This window comes from Lonchura striata, chromosome 4A (assembly GCF_050655825.1).
Source record: "Lonchura striata isolate lonStrDom1 chromosome 4A, ASM5065582v1, whole genome shotgun sequence".
NCBI classification, from domain to species: Eukaryota; Metazoa; Chordata; class Aves; order Passeriformes; family Estrildidae; genus Lonchura; species Lonchura striata.
The window spans coordinates 15,820,764-15,837,847 of NC_140742.1; the positions used below are offsets into that span (position 1 = coordinate 15,820,764).

The 17,084-nt window shown below is 49.3% G+C and overlaps 2 protein-coding genes across 4 annotated transcripts; one reads left to right on the plus strand and one right to left on the minus strand.

The window, feature by feature from the left end:
- Positions 1 to 2,919: 2,919 nt before the first annotated feature.
- NSDHL (NAD(P) dependent 3-beta-hydroxysteroid dehydrogenase NSDHL) lies at positions 2,920 to 12,889 on the minus strand. Of its 2 annotated transcripts, none has more exons than XM_021544252.2 (8): positions 12,861 to 12,889; positions 12,207 to 12,257; positions 9,501 to 9,662; positions 8,640 to 8,786; positions 7,403 to 7,531; positions 5,379 to 5,521; positions 4,802 to 4,904; positions 2,920 to 4,195 (listed from the first exon to the last, which is right to left on the minus strand). In XM_021544252.2, exons 2-8 carry the CDS (start codon positions 12,225 to 12,227, stop codon positions 3,860 to 3,862), a joined length of 1,041 nt encoding a protein of 346 aa, XP_021399927.1. In that variant the 5' UTR covers positions 12,228 to 12,257; positions 12,861 to 12,889; the 3' UTR covers positions 2,920 to 3,859. The 2 variants fall into 2 exon arrangements, with proteins under 2 accessions (XP_021399927.1, XP_021399926.1); XM_021544251.4 differs by having other exon boundaries at positions 12,808 to 12,889.
- Positions 12,890 to 13,211: 322 nt separating this feature from the next.
- On the plus strand, positions 13,212 to 16,741 carry CETN2 (centrin 2). Of its 2 annotated transcripts, none has more exons than XM_085570827.1 (5): positions 13,212 to 13,346; positions 13,830 to 14,007; positions 14,697 to 14,825; positions 15,469 to 15,606; positions 16,006 to 16,741. In XM_085570827.1, the coding sequence occupies exons 1-5, from the start codon at positions 13,327 to 13,329 to the stop codon at positions 16,093 to 16,095; spliced, it is 555 nt and encodes a 184-aa protein (XP_085426953.1). In that variant the 5' UTR covers positions 13,212 to 13,326; the 3' UTR covers positions 16,096 to 16,741. The 2 variants fall into 2 exon arrangements, with proteins under 2 accessions (XP_085426953.1, XP_021399929.1); XM_021544254.4 differs by having other exon boundaries at positions 13,212 to 13,240; positions 13,810 to 14,007.
- The last annotated feature ends 343 nt before the right edge of the window (positions 16,742 to 17,084 follow it).

A 17,084-nucleotide genomic window follows, 5' to 3' on the forward strand; every position in this document is an offset into this window, starting at 1 on the left:
CCCAGAGGCTTAAAGGCTTTGCAGCTTTGGCAGAGAGATGTCACTGACATCGCTGAATTTGGCTGACTCAAGTATGTGCATGTGTCTATTGACACTTTTTCCTCTGCTATGTGGGCCTCTCTCACACTGGGGAAAAGAGTCGTGACGTGATTGCCCATTGGAGGATGGCTTTTACAGTTTTGGGAATACCTTCTTCTGTGAAAACCGACAATGGCCTTGCCTGTGTCTCGCAGAAGACGCAGCAGTTCCTACGCCTATGGGGAGTGTCACATAAACTCGGTATCCCTCACTCTCCAATGGGCCAGGCCATTGTCAAACGTGCTCGTGGTACCTTGAAGCGTGTTCTGGGCAGATAGAAAAGGGGAATTCCTGGAGAGACACCATACAGTCGACTGGAAAAAGCTCTATATGCAATCAACCATCTGACAGTGATTCGGAGAACCCTGTCATTCTAAATCACTTTCTTTCATTGCATTCCTCAGGTGAGGCACACCTGCCTCGAGCAAAGGTTTGGATATGGGATCTAACCACTAATAAGTGGGCAGGTCCGTCCGACCTTGTCACTGGGGGTCTGGGTGTGCATGTGTTTCCACAGATCCAGGCGTGTGATGGGTACCTGCGAGGTGTGTCCGCCCTGACTTGCAACACCAGAACCGGAATGTGGCCAACAGGCAGCCTCCGACTGATGACCAAGATGACAACCATCAGATGGGCCTTCCACGAGTGGGGAGTGAACAGTTCATCCTGTTTCTGAAAAGGACTGTTTTGTATTAGAATAAGTACATTATTTAGGATTGATAGTGCATTTTTGTAAGAGGGAATCACAAGATCAAATCTCTCTGGCCATTTTAATTGGCATCTGATTGAGGGACCATGTTTGTTCTCCTTTCTGCAAGGGGCCCCGCAGAGGATTACAAACATCACCTCCATCTTAAAACAAAAAGGGGGACCTATGGATGCCAGCCTGGTCAGAGAGACAGAAACGACATTTGTTTCTCACAGTGGCTTGTGAGAACTTTAGGGAGTTGTAGGAACGGTGATGACTTGTTAGTATGAACAACCTGCAGGTGGTGCCTTTTCTACTCTGTTTTTCTGTTCTTCTCAAGGACTGTTTGTGAGAAAGATGTTTCTGTTAATTGGCCAATCAAGTAGAATGTGTTGAATTTGCCTATAAAAAGGGAAAGAGCTTTTGCATTAAATGCCTTCTTCAGTCTCCTGTGAGTTTTTATCATTTTGGGCTCAAGGGTGACACCAGGGAACAATTCCTTCCCAATATCCCATCTAACCCTTCCCTGTGTCCTATCCCTTCCTCCCTTGTAAATTGTCTCTCTCCATGTTTCTCCATGTTTCCAGTTGGCTCCTTCAGGCCCTGCAAGGCCACAGTGAAGTCACCCCAAAGCTTCTCCTCTCCAGGCTGAACCATCCTCATTCCCTCAGCCTTTCCTCCCAGCAGAGCTGCTCCATCCCTCTGCCCGTCCTGCTGCCTCCTCTGGACTTGCTCCAGTAGCTCCAGGTCCTCCCAGAGCTGAAGAGGTGGCACAAAAATATATCCAGGCAGGAGAGAACAGAAAGATCTCATCACTGCCCAAAAAAACACAAGACAGAATTTATGCTGATTAGAATTGGAAAATGAGAGGAGGAGGCTGGAGCAGGGCTGGAAGAGGCTGTGGATTGAGCAAGGCTCTGCTGTGTTGTGGCCAGGGATGGAGCCACAGCCACGCTCCAGCACTCCCCGTTTACTTGGGCTTGGGAAACAACAGCACTCAGAGCCAGAGGAACCTGGCAGCTCCCTGATTGCACTGGGAGAGCTGCCAGCCCAGGTGTGCACAGCCCTGCCCTGGGTGCCCCCTGGCCCCTGCTCCCAGCCCAGCAGAGCTCTGGGTCCCTTCCTGGCAGAGGGAACCCCCCCTACCCTGCTCTGATCCAGCTGAGCTCAGCTTCCAGGGCTTTCTGCTCCAGGAGCCCCTTCAGCTCCCCCTGCCAGGCTCCCGAGGACAGGGAGAGGAGTGGCCCTGCCCTGTGTCCAAGCACACCCATGGCATTTCTGGGGTGGACTGGAGCTACCAGGCTGGGAAATGCCACCTGAAGGCTGAAGGTGATGTGTGGGAAATGAATTTGTAGAGAATTTTTAAAGTTTGATAGAAATCTTCTGATTGCAATAGCGTGAATTTTAACATCTGTATTGTCTCACCCTTTACATGAGACTGAAAATAGAATAAAAGTTTTCAAAACTCCTCTCACATGCCCCATCTCTAAGTCATAAAAGGGCATAATCTGACAGGGATGTAGTGATTTACCTCTGGTTTGCCTTTGGGGAATCCTGGATCCTTCCACTTCCAGCTGACACCATTCCCTGCCTGTGGGAGGGCAGTGCCCAGGGGACTGACCAGGGCCCATCAGAACAGTGGCAGCTTTTTGCTGCACCAGTATTTGCTGCAAGATCAAGCAAGGCCAAAGTTGGTAAAACCAGCTGTTAACCAGCTAATCAAAATTCACAGGAAAAAAAGGCCAATATGTTTTTGTTTGGTTGTTTTTTTTTTTTTCCCAGAAAACAGCCAGAAATTAAAATAAAACCAATTTAATCAGACATTTAATCAGATTATAGGAGCACACTGAGGTTAAGGCTCATTGTGCCTGAGGTTGTGGCTTCCCCTGGATCCCTGGCAGTGTCCAGGGCCAGGCTGGAGGGGGATTGGAGCAACCTGGGATAGTGGAAAGTGTCCCTGGGGGTGGAATGGGGTGAGCTTTAAGGTCCCTGCCACCCCAAACCATCCTGGGATTCCATAATTCTGTGACTGAGGCACATCCGATCCTTCTGAAATTTGAAACACCAGAACTCCCAGGGATCCAGGAATTCACACAGGGCAAAATTCCAGCTCTAACCTAAACCCCTCATTTAAAACCAAACCAGAACTGAAGTGCTTAGAAAGATTAGAGGGCAAAGAACATTTAATATACAAGTCAGTGGAAATAGCTTGGGGACAGTTGCTTTGTATCCATTTCCTTGTGGAAAAGAGGTTTTTTCATGGACTAAGTGGTCAGAGCACCAAAAATCCCCATGACCAGCACTGGCAGGGCAGGGAGGAGGAGCTTGGTGCTGCAGGATCTCCCCAGCACTGCAGACCTGGTGGGAAGGGAGCTGTGGTAAAACAGTGCTGGGGCTGCTGTCAGGCAGCTGCAAAGATCTCTGCCCCTAAAATGAAATCATTAACATCCTGTTTGTGCTGAGAGTGGGATCTGCCCTCTCAGACATGGGACACAAAGCTGCAAAGTCATCTCTGTGTGATTCATTTGGGTTCTTTTGGAACAGAAATAAATCCTGCATGGACAAAGGAACACATTCCTTATGGGCTCCTTCTGCTGCCTCAGGGAGAGGACAAACCATGCCCTGATCATAGAGGGAAAACCAGAAGAGCTGCAATGATTTAAGAGACGGTGGCAGAAGTCCTTTTTGGCATGGGGCTCTTCTGTGGAGAGCAAAGCCAAAACACAGAGGGGAGGCAGCCACAGGAAGTGTTTGTGACCCAGCTTGCAGCTCTGGGAAGGGATGGCTGCTGTCACCAGAGCAACAAAACACGGGGCAGGGGTGGAGGGAGCAGAGCAGGAATGCTGGTGTGCCTGCTCGGGAGTGAAGAGGGCACAGCAGGGTGTGCATTCACAGCCCAGAGAGTTCAGCAGCTGTCTCCAAACAAGAGGTCACATCCAAGAAACAAACTGCCAGCACAGCTCCCACACTGTGAGGAGGAGGAGGAGCAGAGATCTCAGGAAAAGTCCTCTTTCCTGGGAACTGGTGATGTTTGCTCCATATTAAGTATCAGGAATGGTGGCAGTCAGGTGGGAGAGGCTCCAGGCAGGGCTGTCAGGCCCTGGCCCGGCGCAGGCCGGGGTAGCTCTGCACAGTCCTGGCAATGGCCTCGTCCAGGCTGACCACGGGCCTGTAGCCCATGGCCCTCTTGGCCCTCTCACAGCTGTAGTAGTGGAAGGTCCCAGCCAGGGCCACCCTCATGGGTGTGAAGGTGGCTTTGATGGTCACCAGGGGCCTGAGCAGGGCCAGCAGCAGGGACAGCAGCAGGGCCAGGTAATAGGCCAGCCAGTAGGGAATGTGGTACTTGGGAGGGTCGTAGTCCAGGCCGGTCAGGATCCGGGACATGAACGTCCAGAAGGGAATTGGTTCATCGTTGGTGATGTGAAAGGCCTGGAAGAGAGGGAGAGAAGCCAGGGCTTAAAATCATGGTGGATTTCCCAGGTTTGGCTCTGTGCTGGCCCCTCTCCTGCTCATGCTGAGGACATGAACCCCCTGACCTAGGCCACAGCACATTGACCTGATAAACTGCTTTGCATTGCCCACCTCTGTGTGAAGAGGGGGGAATCCGTGCTTTTCCCCTACTTCCAACACTCCAGAGGCCAAGATTCCTCATAAATGTCAACCCAACTGGCTGCCACAGCACAGAGCAGACAGGTTAAAACACCCCAGTGTGCCCAGAGCATGGCAGGACCAGGAAAAGCTGGAAAAGCTCCTCCTGTTCTGAACTGTGTCCCAAAAGCTGCTGTGTTTCCACGGGTGCCTCCTGGCTGCCCCCAGTTCTGCTTGGCTTGCCCTTCACAAGGAGTTTTGGAGCTGGAAATTCCAGGATATCCATCCAGCTTAGCCCTGGTGAGCTGACATTGTGAGCACACAATGCTCACCACAGGTGGAAAACTTGGAGCTGCCGGCCTAGAGGATGGATGCCCGTGACCCTCAGGAGTCAGCATGGATCCTGCAGCAGAGGGTGGGGATCCCTTCCCTCCCCTCCTTCCTCACCTTTCCACACAGGGGAGAGCCTTTGTGCAGCTTTTCTGCAGCCAGGATGTGCCCATGCACCACGTTCTCCACGTAGGTAAAATCCACCAAGTTCTTTCCATCCCTGCACACAGAAAAGGAATTTAGCCCCAGGGCAAGCTGGGCTGAGAATCTGCTTGTGGCAGAAGGAAGGACTTCCACCAGGATAAATTCATCCCAAATTTCCCCTTCCCCCACTCTCTGGTGCTGCAATTTCAGGCCATACTTTTAGTATTTCACATTTAATAGGAGTTTTAATTGCCAGAACCTCAAATACCACAAGTGGTATAAATTAACTGCAAGTAATCTGAGCTGCCTCATATTAATGGCATAGCTCTTTAACAGCTGAAGCCATGCCAGCTTTCCTCATGGATATTCCTCTGGCATTATGAACACTCACCATGGCAGGAAGTGAGCCCCTAAGAAAGGATTTTTAAGGGAAAAAAAAATTGGAAAGTGAAAAATAAAAGAAACAACACAACTGATTTCCTTTTGCTCCATTCCAAAAGGGCTTTGTAGATCCAGCATCGACTTTGCCCAGTGCCTGGGCCTTGCTCACCCAATGATGAACTTCATTTTGCCACTCCGAGCTGCCTGGATGAGGATGGGAACCAGCTGAGGGTCTCTGGGACCAAATATTCCGTGGGGACGGATTGCAGTGGTGAAGAAATTGTTGTCTGGGTCGTTTGCACTGAGCACCTCCTGTAAGAGGAGAAGAAAATCAAGAAGGAAAACAGAGCTCAGCAATGCAACCCACTGTGGAGTCTTAACTTCTTTTCTGCCAAGGCTGGGATTAAATGTCTGAGATAGTATTTCTTGTTGGGACTCAGATGTTTATTAGTTTTTATCTGTGTTACAGTCTCACAAACCCTGAGTTCTACAGCACTTCACTCTAACAAACTGCAAATGGAGCCCTGTCTCTCTCCCTACAAGGCCTTTTAAGGCTAAACTCTCCAACTAAGAAATGACATGTAAATAATTTTTAGTTTTAACCCAATAACCAACCACCTATGGCCTGCAATGCAGACTTTTTTATCCAATTACACAAAACCACCCATGGAGAAGAAGGTGAAGAAGAAGGACCAGACTCCACACTGAAACCTCCATCTTAGCTCTATATATTTTAAGACCTTTAACTCTAAGTTTTCCACCCTGTGATATCACACACTTCTACCCAAACTCCAAACCCACAATCCCAGTTCTGTCATTCCATTTTGGAAGCTTCTCCATGGTCCCAGGTCAGTGCAGTGTTCTCCTGGGGGTCAGTGCCTGGCAGCACAGAGAATCTGAAATTCTCAGGAACCAGGCTCCAACATCCCATGATCATCACTGAAGGGGCTGGGGGCTCCCCATGTCTTTGGGAAGGAACCAGTGGAAGAATTATTATCCCCTCCTGTTTTCCAAGTGATCCTTCCTTTGTTCCCACCTCTTTTCCCAGTTCTTGACAAGAAAACCAGACAAAACCTGGTTTTTATGGTTGAGCACTAATGAATTGACAAAGGAAGGGAAGGCTTTGCTGTTTTCTTTGAACACCCCAGAAGCCAGAGGAGCTTTCCAAGCTCCTTCACTCCATGACCTCTGTGCATGAGCTGGAGCAGAGGACACTCAGAATTCCATTTCTGTCCCTCCCAGCAGCTGTACACACCCCAGCCCTCCTGGGTCAGCCTCAGGAGGGAGTGATCCCATCTCCCTGGAGCTCCAGCAGCACATTCAGCAGCTCTGGAGCAGATTTCATCCTCCTGGAAGTTCCTAAATGTGTTTCCATTTCCACCAGCTGCTGGAATTTCTATGGAGGCACAGAAAAATCTTTTCAGCTCCCCCAAAACAAAGCCATAATCACCAGCACTGGGGCTACCCCTGATTGCTGCTCCTCAGCTTCCCCTTTATCAGTTACTGCAAAGTGCTGGGGAAGAAACAGATGTTTGCACAATTAAAATTAATTAAGCACTTGTGGAGGAAATTCCTTCCAGCCTCTCACACTATCAGCATGGAAAGGACTCTTAATTCTTCTGGCACAAAAAGCACAGATTCTTCCCACAGCTGAAATGCAAGCCATGGGAAAAGGATCCAAAAAAGATCTGTTACCTTTGATTGAAAACATTGTTTTCCCATATTTAAACCACAGATGCTGCAGCAGTAAGAACATGAGAAGAGCAGATACTGGTGCTGTGCAAGTGTCCAAAGCACTGAACTCTCAGATGTTTGGAGATCTTCTTTTAACATTAATATGTTCAGTAATGGCCTGTGCCCCTTAGCTCAGGCCACATTCCCACCTCCTCTCCTCCTGACTCAGTGCCTTTTTTCACATTCCCAACTCTAAATTCAGGCTGCAAGTCAGGAAAAGCAGCAGAGAGGACAAAAACCTCCCTTGACTGCTGTTAAACCAAAGGTGTGGCAGGTGAGAAGTGGGATTATCCCTTTGCTCTGCCATGGCAGTGACACCTCTGGCACTTCTGGGACCACCTCTGCAGTGTCACACAGCATTTAATGCAGCCTCTGTGGCAATTCATGCCACAGCTTGATTTTATTCTCTTCTTATAAGTCAATACATCAAAAAACAACAATTTAACCATTGGCAAATACCTTCTCCTGCAGGATCTTGGTCTCTGTGTAGTAATCAATAGGTTTTTGTGCATAGGGGAGATCTTCTGAGCCATTTTTTATGTCTGTGCCCTCAAAAACTACACTGGCACTGCTGGTTAACACCAATTTCTGCAGGAGATAGGGGAGAAAAGAGTTGTTTAAAGCCTAAAATAAAAGGCTGAGTAAAGATAATAATGATAATAATATTTAACCAACTGATCCTACAGAAAATAACCTAACAGAAAATTAATAGAAACTGCAGGTAAGAGAAGTCCCCCTTTTTAATTATTCTGTCCTATCATTTAGTGCTACCTAAAGGAAATTAAAACATTCCAACAAACCCCCAAAGCAGTCAATCCAGGGGAAACATCTCCAGGAAAATCAGAGGCTTGGAACACTTAACACACACCCAGTGTTTTAAAGACAGATTTGCTCGTCTTAGCAGTAACAGATCACAGTGGATTAAAAAAAACCCAAAAAACAACAACAACAACAAAAAACAACCTTGGATGTTTTTGTTTGTTTGGTGATTTAAATTAAATAAATGAAATTAAATGAATGTAAGTAATACATTTAAAAGAAATGAAATAAATTAATTTAAATGAAACCTTAGGGGATATCAAAGTAATTTAAGGAGAAAATTCAGTCTCCAATTCCAGGCTGGCTTCCTCAGGCTCTTTCTTTTGTGGGCATTCTAAACCAAATGGCACTGAGATTTTGGCACAAGTGTGTTCCTCCTCATTCCATGGTGAGGAACTCAGGGAGGGAATCAATGCCATGAATATTCCCACTGCTGGAAAAGCCATCTCTGGGGCTGTCCCCTTAGGAGAGCAGGAAAGAAGCCACCTGTGAGGTGGTGTTCTCCCAGGGTGGACAGATTTTACTGGATGCTTTTCCATTCCAATCACAATGTGGTTTTCTGTGGCAAGCAGGGATTGAGCTTACACTAAGCAGGAGACCCACAGAGTTTCTCTTCCACTGGTTTTCACGGACCAAGTGGGAATTCAGTATCACAGAGCCCTTTGTCCCCCTCTCAGACAAGGCTGACACTGGCCTGTGCTGCCAGTGGTACAAAGTCCCACAGAGTTTCTCTTCCACTGTTTTTCACGGACCAAGTGGGAATTCAGTATCACAGAGCCCTTTGTCCCCCTCTCAGACAAGGCTGACACTGGCCTGTGCTGCCAGTGGTACAAAGTCCATCAGCCCCTCCTGGTCTCCAGGGCTTTTCCAGCTTTACCTGCACTCCAGCTTCTCTGCAGGCTTCAATGACTGCCTTGGTTCCCATAAAATTCACCTTGTAGAACAGTTCCCTGTTGTCACTGGAAGGGGCTGGTGAGGCACAGTGGAACACCACAGACACTCCTTGCAGGGCTGGCAGCAGAGCCTGCAGGAAACCAGGGGGAGAAGGGAATGGAACAACAGCCATGGCAGGTATCAGGAAAAAATAACAGCAGGGAAATAAAGCAGCTCTTTTTTCATGGGAACAGCTGCATTTCAAGTCATGTTCCCTCCATAAAGGTGGGCACCAGGAATGGGATTAGCAACCAGGATCTCCACAATGTCCTGTCCTCAGCACACAGCACATCCTGTCTTCCCCCCAGAGAAATCCTGGGAGCTTCCCCAGAGCTGGAGGCCCTCCAGGCTGTGCTCCCTGCAATCCCCAGGTGCAGGTACCAGGCTCAGGACTACCTGGAGGTGAGACACTGAGGAAGCAGCAAGTTTAAAGCTCCCCATGGCACTGGCTGAGTGCAGGTGACTGTCCCAAAGTCAACTCCCACATGGCTCACACAAGCCTTGGCCAAGGCTTCCACTCATCCCACCCTGACTGTTGGGAATATGAGTCGTGCCATTCTCAGGGAGCTGAGAAGAGCTGGGAGAGCCTCCTACAATTAGCCCAGGGGCTATAATTACCCTATAAATCTCAGCTAACAGTAATGCAAAGCACCAGGCACAAAGCAGTCCTGCTCTCTTCAGCTCTCAGCAGAATCCAGACATCAGACACCGGCTCTGTTTCCTTCAGAGGTTTCCAAGGAAAAGTGCAAGGCAAAGTGCAAGGCCTGCATTTGCCATTGTTAATTTGCAGCCAGTCCTTCCTCACCTCCTTGTCACACAGGTCTCCCAGGAAGAAGGTCACCTGCTCACTCTCAAAGCTCTGCTGGATGTCGAAGACGTTGACACTGTAGCCCTTGGCCAGCAGCTGCTCCACCATGTGCCGCCCCAGGAACCCCGAGCCCCCGATCACGGTGCAGCTCCTGCCAGCCTGCAGGGACAGGACAGGACAGGGAGAACCTCCCTAGCACACACAGCACACTGGCCTGAGCTTCCCTGGGGCTCAGTGAGCTGGAATTCTGCTCAGCAGCTCCACCAGAGGGATCTGAACTGGGACATCAATGCTCTGTGCAGTCCCAGGGAGGTATGAGTGCAGACACTGTGATTTTGGGATTTTGGAAGGACTCTGCCTCACGCTCACAACCAAGAGGCTGAGGAAGGAGGGAAGGAAAAGAAGATTGGCCCCCATGAACTCTGCTTGGATAGCAAAGCAGAATTTGAAGGGAGCCTGCATGGAAGATGGAGAGAGATGATTTACAGGAGCACTGAGAGGCAGGACTCAGGGAAAGGCTTCCAGTGCCAGAGGGCAGGGATGGATGGGATATTGGGATACTGGGCAGGAATTATCCCCTGGGAGGGTGCGCAGGCCCTGGCACAGGTGCCCAGAGCAGCTGGGGCTGCCCCATGATCCCTGGCAGTGCCCAGGGCCAGGCTGGAGCAGCCTGGGGCAGTGGGAGGTGTCCCTGTCTCTGCAGGGGTGGCACTGGATGAGATTTAAGGTCCCTCCGAACCCAGAGCAGTTTGGGACTCTGGGATGATTCTGTGATTTGCTTCAGCCTCCTGCCAAAGCTGACTCAAACATTAAAACCATCACCGTTATCAGAAGCTGTGACACTCACAGCCAAGAAAGCAACCAGGTAAAGGCAGGGGCTGTCCTTTAGAGCCATTAGTTCTTCCTTTCTTTTTCTTTAAGCTTTGTAAATCATTGATTGGTGTCACTAATTGACAGAGTTCAGTCTGGCCACTCGTCTGACTGGACTGAGACCAATGACCTTACTGCCACCACAGAACATCCAGGCCCTGAGTCTGAGGGATCCTATTTTCTATAGGATCAGTTGAGGGAGTTACACAAAGAATGCTCTGTGCTGCTGGAAAGAGTTTTCCTCCTGGTTGTAACACAACCCCCCCTCAGCAGAGAGCTCTCACACAAAGACAATGATTGTTCACAACTCTCTGAAGGCCACATCCTCAAACAAAGGTTCTGTGCCAAGTGTTGGGTGATCCACAAGAGAAATGTGAGGAATTCCCTGAGTTATATCAAAGCTGAAGCAGTTATTTGGGATGGGCCATGCAAAGGACAGTCTGATCAGGGTCTGGAGCTCCTGTGAGGAGCAGCTGGGAAAGGGGTTCAGCCTGGAAAAAAGGAGGCTCAGGGGGCCCTTCTGGCTCTGCACAGCTCCTGACAGGAGGGGAGGGTCTTGGCAAACACACTTCCCTCTCAGGATTTTCAAAGAGGTGCACAGAGAGAAATGAAAGAGAAAACAATTTCTATTTCTGCTCCTTGTTTTTCCTATGTGGAATGTGTTTGGAGAATTGTTTACCTGAAGTGAATGCTTGATTGGAATCTGGTGAGGATTGTTTGAGCCTGATGGCCAATCCAACCCACCTGGGGCTGGATTCTCAGAGAGGGTCATGAGTTGTGTTAGAGTCAGAGAAAGTAGTATGTAGTTTTAGTATCCTCCTTTTATATAGTATATTAATGTATTTTAGCATAGTTATAATAAGGAAATAATTCAGCCTTCTGAATTGAGTCAGACATTTGGGTTCACCTGCATTTACTATAAGGGCCGGGCTCTGCTCCAGGGAACAGGGACAGGAGGAGAGGGAACGGCCCCAGGCTGGGCCAGGGGAGAGGCAGAGTGGAGAGTGGGGAAATTCCTTCACTCCAAGAGAGGCCAAACCCTGGAAGGGGCTGCCCAGGGAGGTTTGGAGTCCCCAGCCCTGGAGGTGTTCAGCCAACAAGCAGGTGTGGCATTCTGGGATATGCTTTGGAGAAGATGAGGGGATTCAATCAGAGGGGGAATGGCTGCTGAGGAGCCAGAAACTGTTTCAGCCTCTCCTCAAAGGCAGCCACTCCCTTCCACTGACATTTTCCTTTTCCCTGCACTCTTTCCCATTAGGTCCCTTCCACCCCACACTGTTCTGCCATTCCCCGATTGCCCTGCACTCTCCAGGAACCAAGAGCACCCAAACTGCTCTGAGATGTGCTTGAAGTAAAGTTTTACTGCAGCAGAATGCTGCCCTCTGCCTCTGAGCTCCAGAGCACTGCAGAGGCTCCAAAGGAATCCCAGAATCCCAGACTGGTTTGGGTTGGGAGGGATTTTAAAGCTCATCTTATTCCACCTCTGCCATGGGCAGGGACACCTTCCACTGTCCCACATTGCTCCAAGCCACATCCAACCTGGCCTTGGACACTGCCAGGGGATCCACAATTATATATAATTTGATTATAAACTTTCTATAATTTGATATTGCACAGCATAATATTTATGGCAAGCCAAGCTAAACGTCTATATTGATTTTAAGGTATCAATTCAACCTATCCAAATTATACCTTGGAAAATCATGTTTTCTCCTCAGAATTACCACTAATGCAGGATCAGCCTCATGCCTTCCCTAGTGATGTGCAGAATGTTTATGGATTTGCTTCTGCAATACAAAACTTCCCCAAGCACTATTTGAGGCCCCAACTCACCGATCTGAGGCGTGTGGCCATGGCTTGGGTAAGGCACTGTCCACCAGAATCCTTGAAAAAAGGGAGAATATTCTTTTATTTCCAATAAAATAACACATTTCTAGTTACAGAAATCAAGCTTTGAAGCCACTATGCTGAAGAAGGATGAAGAGAGGGAGTTCATTCTCCCTGTTCTTCTAAACTAGATCACCAACTACAGGTGCTGGGCTGGCTCTTTGGCACTGATTTTTCTGAAACCCCTTTGAAATTCCAAGGAAAAAGCCAAGAAGAGGCGGGATCCGTGCCTGCCCACCTGCAGCACCGAGCTGCTTTAAAGCAGGGGCACAGAGCAATCGCCCTCCACCTGTTCCCTCTTCCACCCCCTGCCCCCCAGCACCTCATCCCTCTCCAAAATGCACTTTACACGCTGCTGCATCTCCAGTTCCCCTCAGATTTTTCAGCCCCGTCGCAGAGCCGCCCATCCTTCCCCACTCGGCCTTCAGGACCTCACCCACAGTCCCCGGGACCCTCCCCACGGCCCCGGGACCTGCTCCCGGCACAGCTCCCAGCTCCTTCCCCGTTCCCACAGGGCCTGTCCCACAGCCCAGCCCGCTCTCAGCACCTTTCCCGCTCCCCCAGAGCTTGTCCCAGAGCTCAGCCCGCCGTTCCCAGCACCTTTCCCGGTGCCTCCCGGTCCCTCTCTCGCCACCGCCGCCCTCAGGGAGCTCCGGCCACGCCCAGGCCCCGCCCCTACCTGCTCTCCGCCAATCAGCGCCGCGCTTTAGCACAGACCACGCCCCCCTCACCCTGTTCCCGCCTCTTTCCCTGGGGCGAGCATCGCGCCAGTCCGCTTCCGCTCGCTGATTGGTCTATCCCCTCCTCACTCCGGCCAATCGCGTTGAAGGAAGGAGGAGATTTCCCCCACGCGCTCATTCAGCTTTATCTCCGCCATCACGCCAGCCAATGGGAGCGCGCGTTGCCATAGCAGCAGCGTGGGGGCGACAGCCAATGGGAGGGCACGATATTGCGGCTGGCCGGCCGTAACCGGAGGGATGGTGAGGGCGGGGAGCGGCCGGGGGCGAGAAGGGGCTGGGAGGGCACTGAGGAGACTCGGGAGCTGGCAGGGGGCTCCGGAACTGTGATGGGGGCTCAGGGGCCGTGGTGGGGCTCAGAGGCTGTGATGGGAGCTCAGGGGCAGTGAGGGGGCTCAGGGGCACTGAGGGAGGCTCAGGGTCTGTAATGGGGACTCGGGCTGTGATGGAGTTCAGGGGCAGTGAGGGGGCTCAGGGGCTGTGATGGGGCTCAGGGGCTGGGAGGGGGGCTTGAGGGCACTGAGGGGGGCTGAGAAGCTGTGGTTTGGGTCAGGAGTTGTGAGGGGGTTCAGGGGCTGTGGTTGGGGCTCAGGGCACTGAGGGGGCTCGGGCAATCATGGGGCTCTGGGCTGTTATGGGGCTCAGGGGTAGTGATGGGGGCTCAGGGGTTCTGAGGGGGCTCAGGGGCTGTGGGGGACTCAGGGACAGTGAAGGTGCTCAGGGCACTGAGGGGGACTCGGGATTTAGGGGCAGTGATGGAGCTCAGGGGCTGTGATGGGGCTCAGGGGCAGTGACAGCGCCGAGTCCCCCAGGTTTCCCGTTCCCCCCCGAGCCGGCCGTGCCTTGCCGAGGCCTGCGGCTTTAAGAAGGCGTCGCTGGGAGCCGCGGCGCAGAGGAAGAAGGGGAGCCCCAGGCTGGAGCTGCCGGAGGAGCAGCAGCGGGAGATCCGCAGCGCCTTCGAGCTCTTCGATGCCGACGGCAGCGGCAGCATCGATGTCAAGGAGCTGAAGGTCGGGCTTTTCCTGCGGCTGCAATCGCCGAGGCTATAAGGGAACAGGGCCATAAATGTTCAAATAACCTCAAAAAGCACAGGAGCTTCGTGGGTTTTCTCCCTCCTCCCTCCAGCAGAAAACCTGGTGGGCAAAAGGCACGGTTTTCTCCTTAATTGCAGCTCTTTCCTGCTCTTACCCAGTGTGTTTAGGGCCGGGCTGCCCAAAATTCATGTATAATGCTGTGCTTTGTATCCCAACTCCTTCTCTGTTCATAAATTATCAAAAAAAGGGGTTGTGCCCATTAAAAAGGTGTGTGGGGGGGTTCCCTTCTTGTTGAGGATTTAATGCTTTGTTATTATTGTTGTTGCTATTATCTGGCCTTTTATCAAAGAAGCAAAATGTTTTCCCAGCAAGATTTTTATCACCAGAATGTAAAATAAACTTATTTAAATTCCCTGTGCTTGACCATTTAAAGATGGTGAGAGTGTCTGTAGGAAATTTCTGGATTAGCTGAAGGACAATTCCAGAACAGGAATGTTTCTATCCCTGTTTTCTGCATCCTGATGAGAGTGCAGAGCAGCCTCACTCTCAGCCTGCCCCTGTTTTCCAGAAGACACAGATTTTTTTACAGGAAGTTCACTTTTTCTCCCTCTCCTGTGGTTTTGGTGATAATTTTGTAGGATTTGTAACTTATTTTGTCCTTCCAGGTAGCCATGAGGGCCCTGGGGTTTGAACCTAAGAAAGAAGAGATCAAGAAAATTATCTCAGACATCGATAAGGAAGGGACAGGAAAAATCAGCTTCAGTGACTTCCTGGCAGCAATGTCACAGAGAATGGTATGGATGTTTCACAGCTCCAAACAAAGGGAATTTCAAGGTGGATGAGGAAACTTTATCTCCTTTTGGGTTTACAGGGATATTAAAGCACTATATATTTTAAACCTAACAATTAGATGTATAAAAGTTGAGGTAATCCCTATCCTGGATTCTCTTTATTTTTCAGGGAAAAGTTAAAATCATGATATCATTAACAGGTTTCTTTAACAACCAGGGGTGAATTTTGTGCTTGAAAAAAGGGAAAAAAGCTTTTCCGACAGATGGAAACCAGCTCAGGCCTGTAAAAAGCTTTTGGAGGGTTGATGTCTGGCATGAAGGTGTTTTCTTTCCTTGAATTCTAATTTATAAGTTAAATCTCTGGTTTGAAAAATCTTTTCAAAATCCCGATGATTAATAGCAGAACACCCTGATAGTGAAATCCCAAATATATGTGGCTGGCAAGGACAGAAAAAAAATCCCTGAAATTCTGGAATTCTGGTTGTGTCTCTTTATCTGAATTTTATGTGTAGTTCCTGCTGACTGGGCTCCTTTATTTATTCCCAAGGGTTTCTCAGTCTATCAAATCTTTTATAACATTATTTTGAGTGTCACCTATAACACAACCACTCCTGTTTTACCTTAAACTTATTCTTTCTTCTTCAAGGCTGAAAAAGATTCCAAGGAGGAGATTCTCAAAGCTTTCAAACTCTTTGATGATGATGAAACTGGAAAAATCTCTTTCCAAAACCTCAAACGTGTGGCCAAAGTGCTGGGGGAGAACGTCACTGATGAGGAGCTGCAGGTTTGGACCTGTGATTTTGGGGTCTTTGTGCTGGAGCTGGGAGGAAAATCCTCTCTGTGCTGGTAGGAAGGGAGGGATTTCTGGAACCTGTGGATTTTGAGGTCGAGGATGGGTTTGAGCCCAAATGGATGTAGGAATGGGATCATCCAGCTGCAGTTTTGTCCAGTAGCAATGATGTGAAAGGAATGACTCTGCTCCAAGCACTTTGTTTCCCCCCAGGACTTCTCCTGTAATATTGCCTGGTCAGATTTCTCTATAAATACACCCAACAAAACAGATTTCAGGAAATACTTTGTCTGTGCTTGAGCCAACACAGCTAAGGAGTGGCTGGAATTCTGCATGAATCCAGTGATTCCCAATAAAGCCCACACCTAAATCCTGACCCCAAATCTCTTGCAGGAGATGATTGATGAGGCAGATCGGGATGGGGATGGGCAAGTGAGCGAGAAGGAATTCCTGAGGATCATGAAGAAGACTGGCCTTTACTGAAGCTCAGTGGATTTATTCCTTGGCACTTGGGTACATTCCTTAGGGAATGAGAGCCTCACTTTTGTAGTGTCTTGAGTTCTTTGGAGGCAGCAGAAAATACAGGTCAGTTCTGTTAGAAGGTTTTGGTGTTGAATATTTTTGTTTAGAAGTTCTAAAGGTATTTGGGAGCAGTTTGCACCACTGTTTTCAGGCAGCAATGTGGTTGCTGGTTATGATGTTTACACTGCTTTAAATACACAAATCACATTTTTGGGACCAAATTCAGATCCTTTTCTGACTAAAAAATGGGTCCAAACTATTCCAGTTGACTCCAAACCAGACAGTGTCAATCTATTGCTCAGTGTAAATCTATTTTGGGTTTATGTCTTGGTTTGGGCCCTACAGTGAACTCTTTCTATGACATATTTGCAGGATCCACCTTTTCAGAACCTGTTTTATGGGATTATTCTATTCCCCCTTCTCTAGGGCATTCTTTAAACTCAAACTAAAATAAACTGCTGCAATTTACCTTGTGTTCAGTTCACATGGCTAAGGAAATTTTTGCAGAAGGATAGTCCCAGTGATGCTGCTGAGGGCTCTGTGCTTGCAGGAACGCTCAGAGGCTGCAGATGGGATTGGATTTCAAATAAAATCTTATTTTAAGCCACCTGAATTGTGGAAAGAGTTTTGATACCCACTTTGCCAAAAAAAAACATGTGGCCAGGCTAGAGATGATCCAAAGCCTGTGAAGTTCCCATGTGAGGAGAGGCTGAGACACCTGAGCTTGCTTAGCCTTGGGAAACTGAGATTTAGGGGAGATCTTGTCACCATGTTTGGTATTTGAAGGGTGGCTACAAGGAGAAGGAAACTCCCTTTTTATGAGGAATCATGGAAAGGACAAGGGATAATCTGTACAGGATACTCCTGGGGCGATTCTGAATGGACACCATAGGACAGTTTTTCCCCATGAGAAAATCAGCTGCTGGAAGTGGTGGGTTCCCTGAGTTTGG

What these genes read in the sequence shown, in the direction of transcription:
- NSDHL (XM_021544252.2), bottom strand. Translation starts at nt 12,227, where the DNA reads ATGGCCACACGCCTCAGATCG. An exon ending in GAGACCTGTGTGACAAGGAG is followed by an intron (nt 8,787 to 9,500) that starts GTGAGGAAGGAC and finishes GGTTTCCTGCAG; the next exon opens with GCTCTGCTGCCAGCCCTGCA. An exon ending in CCAAGATCCTGCAGGAGAAG is followed by an intron (nt 5,522 to 7,402) that starts GTATTTGCCAAT and finishes CTCCTCTTACAG; the next exon opens with GAGGTGCTCAGTGCAAACGA.
- CETN2 (XM_021544254.4), top strand. An exon ending in TCGATGTCAAGGAGCTGAAG is followed by an intron (nt 14,008 to 14,696) that starts GTCGGGCTTTTC and finishes TTGTCCTTCCAG; the next exon opens with GTAGCCATGAGGGCCCTGGG. An exon ending in TCACTGATGAGGAGCTGCAG is followed by an intron (nt 15,607 to 16,005) that starts GTTTGGACCTGT and finishes AATCTCTTGCAG; the next exon opens with GAGATGATTGATGAGGCAGA.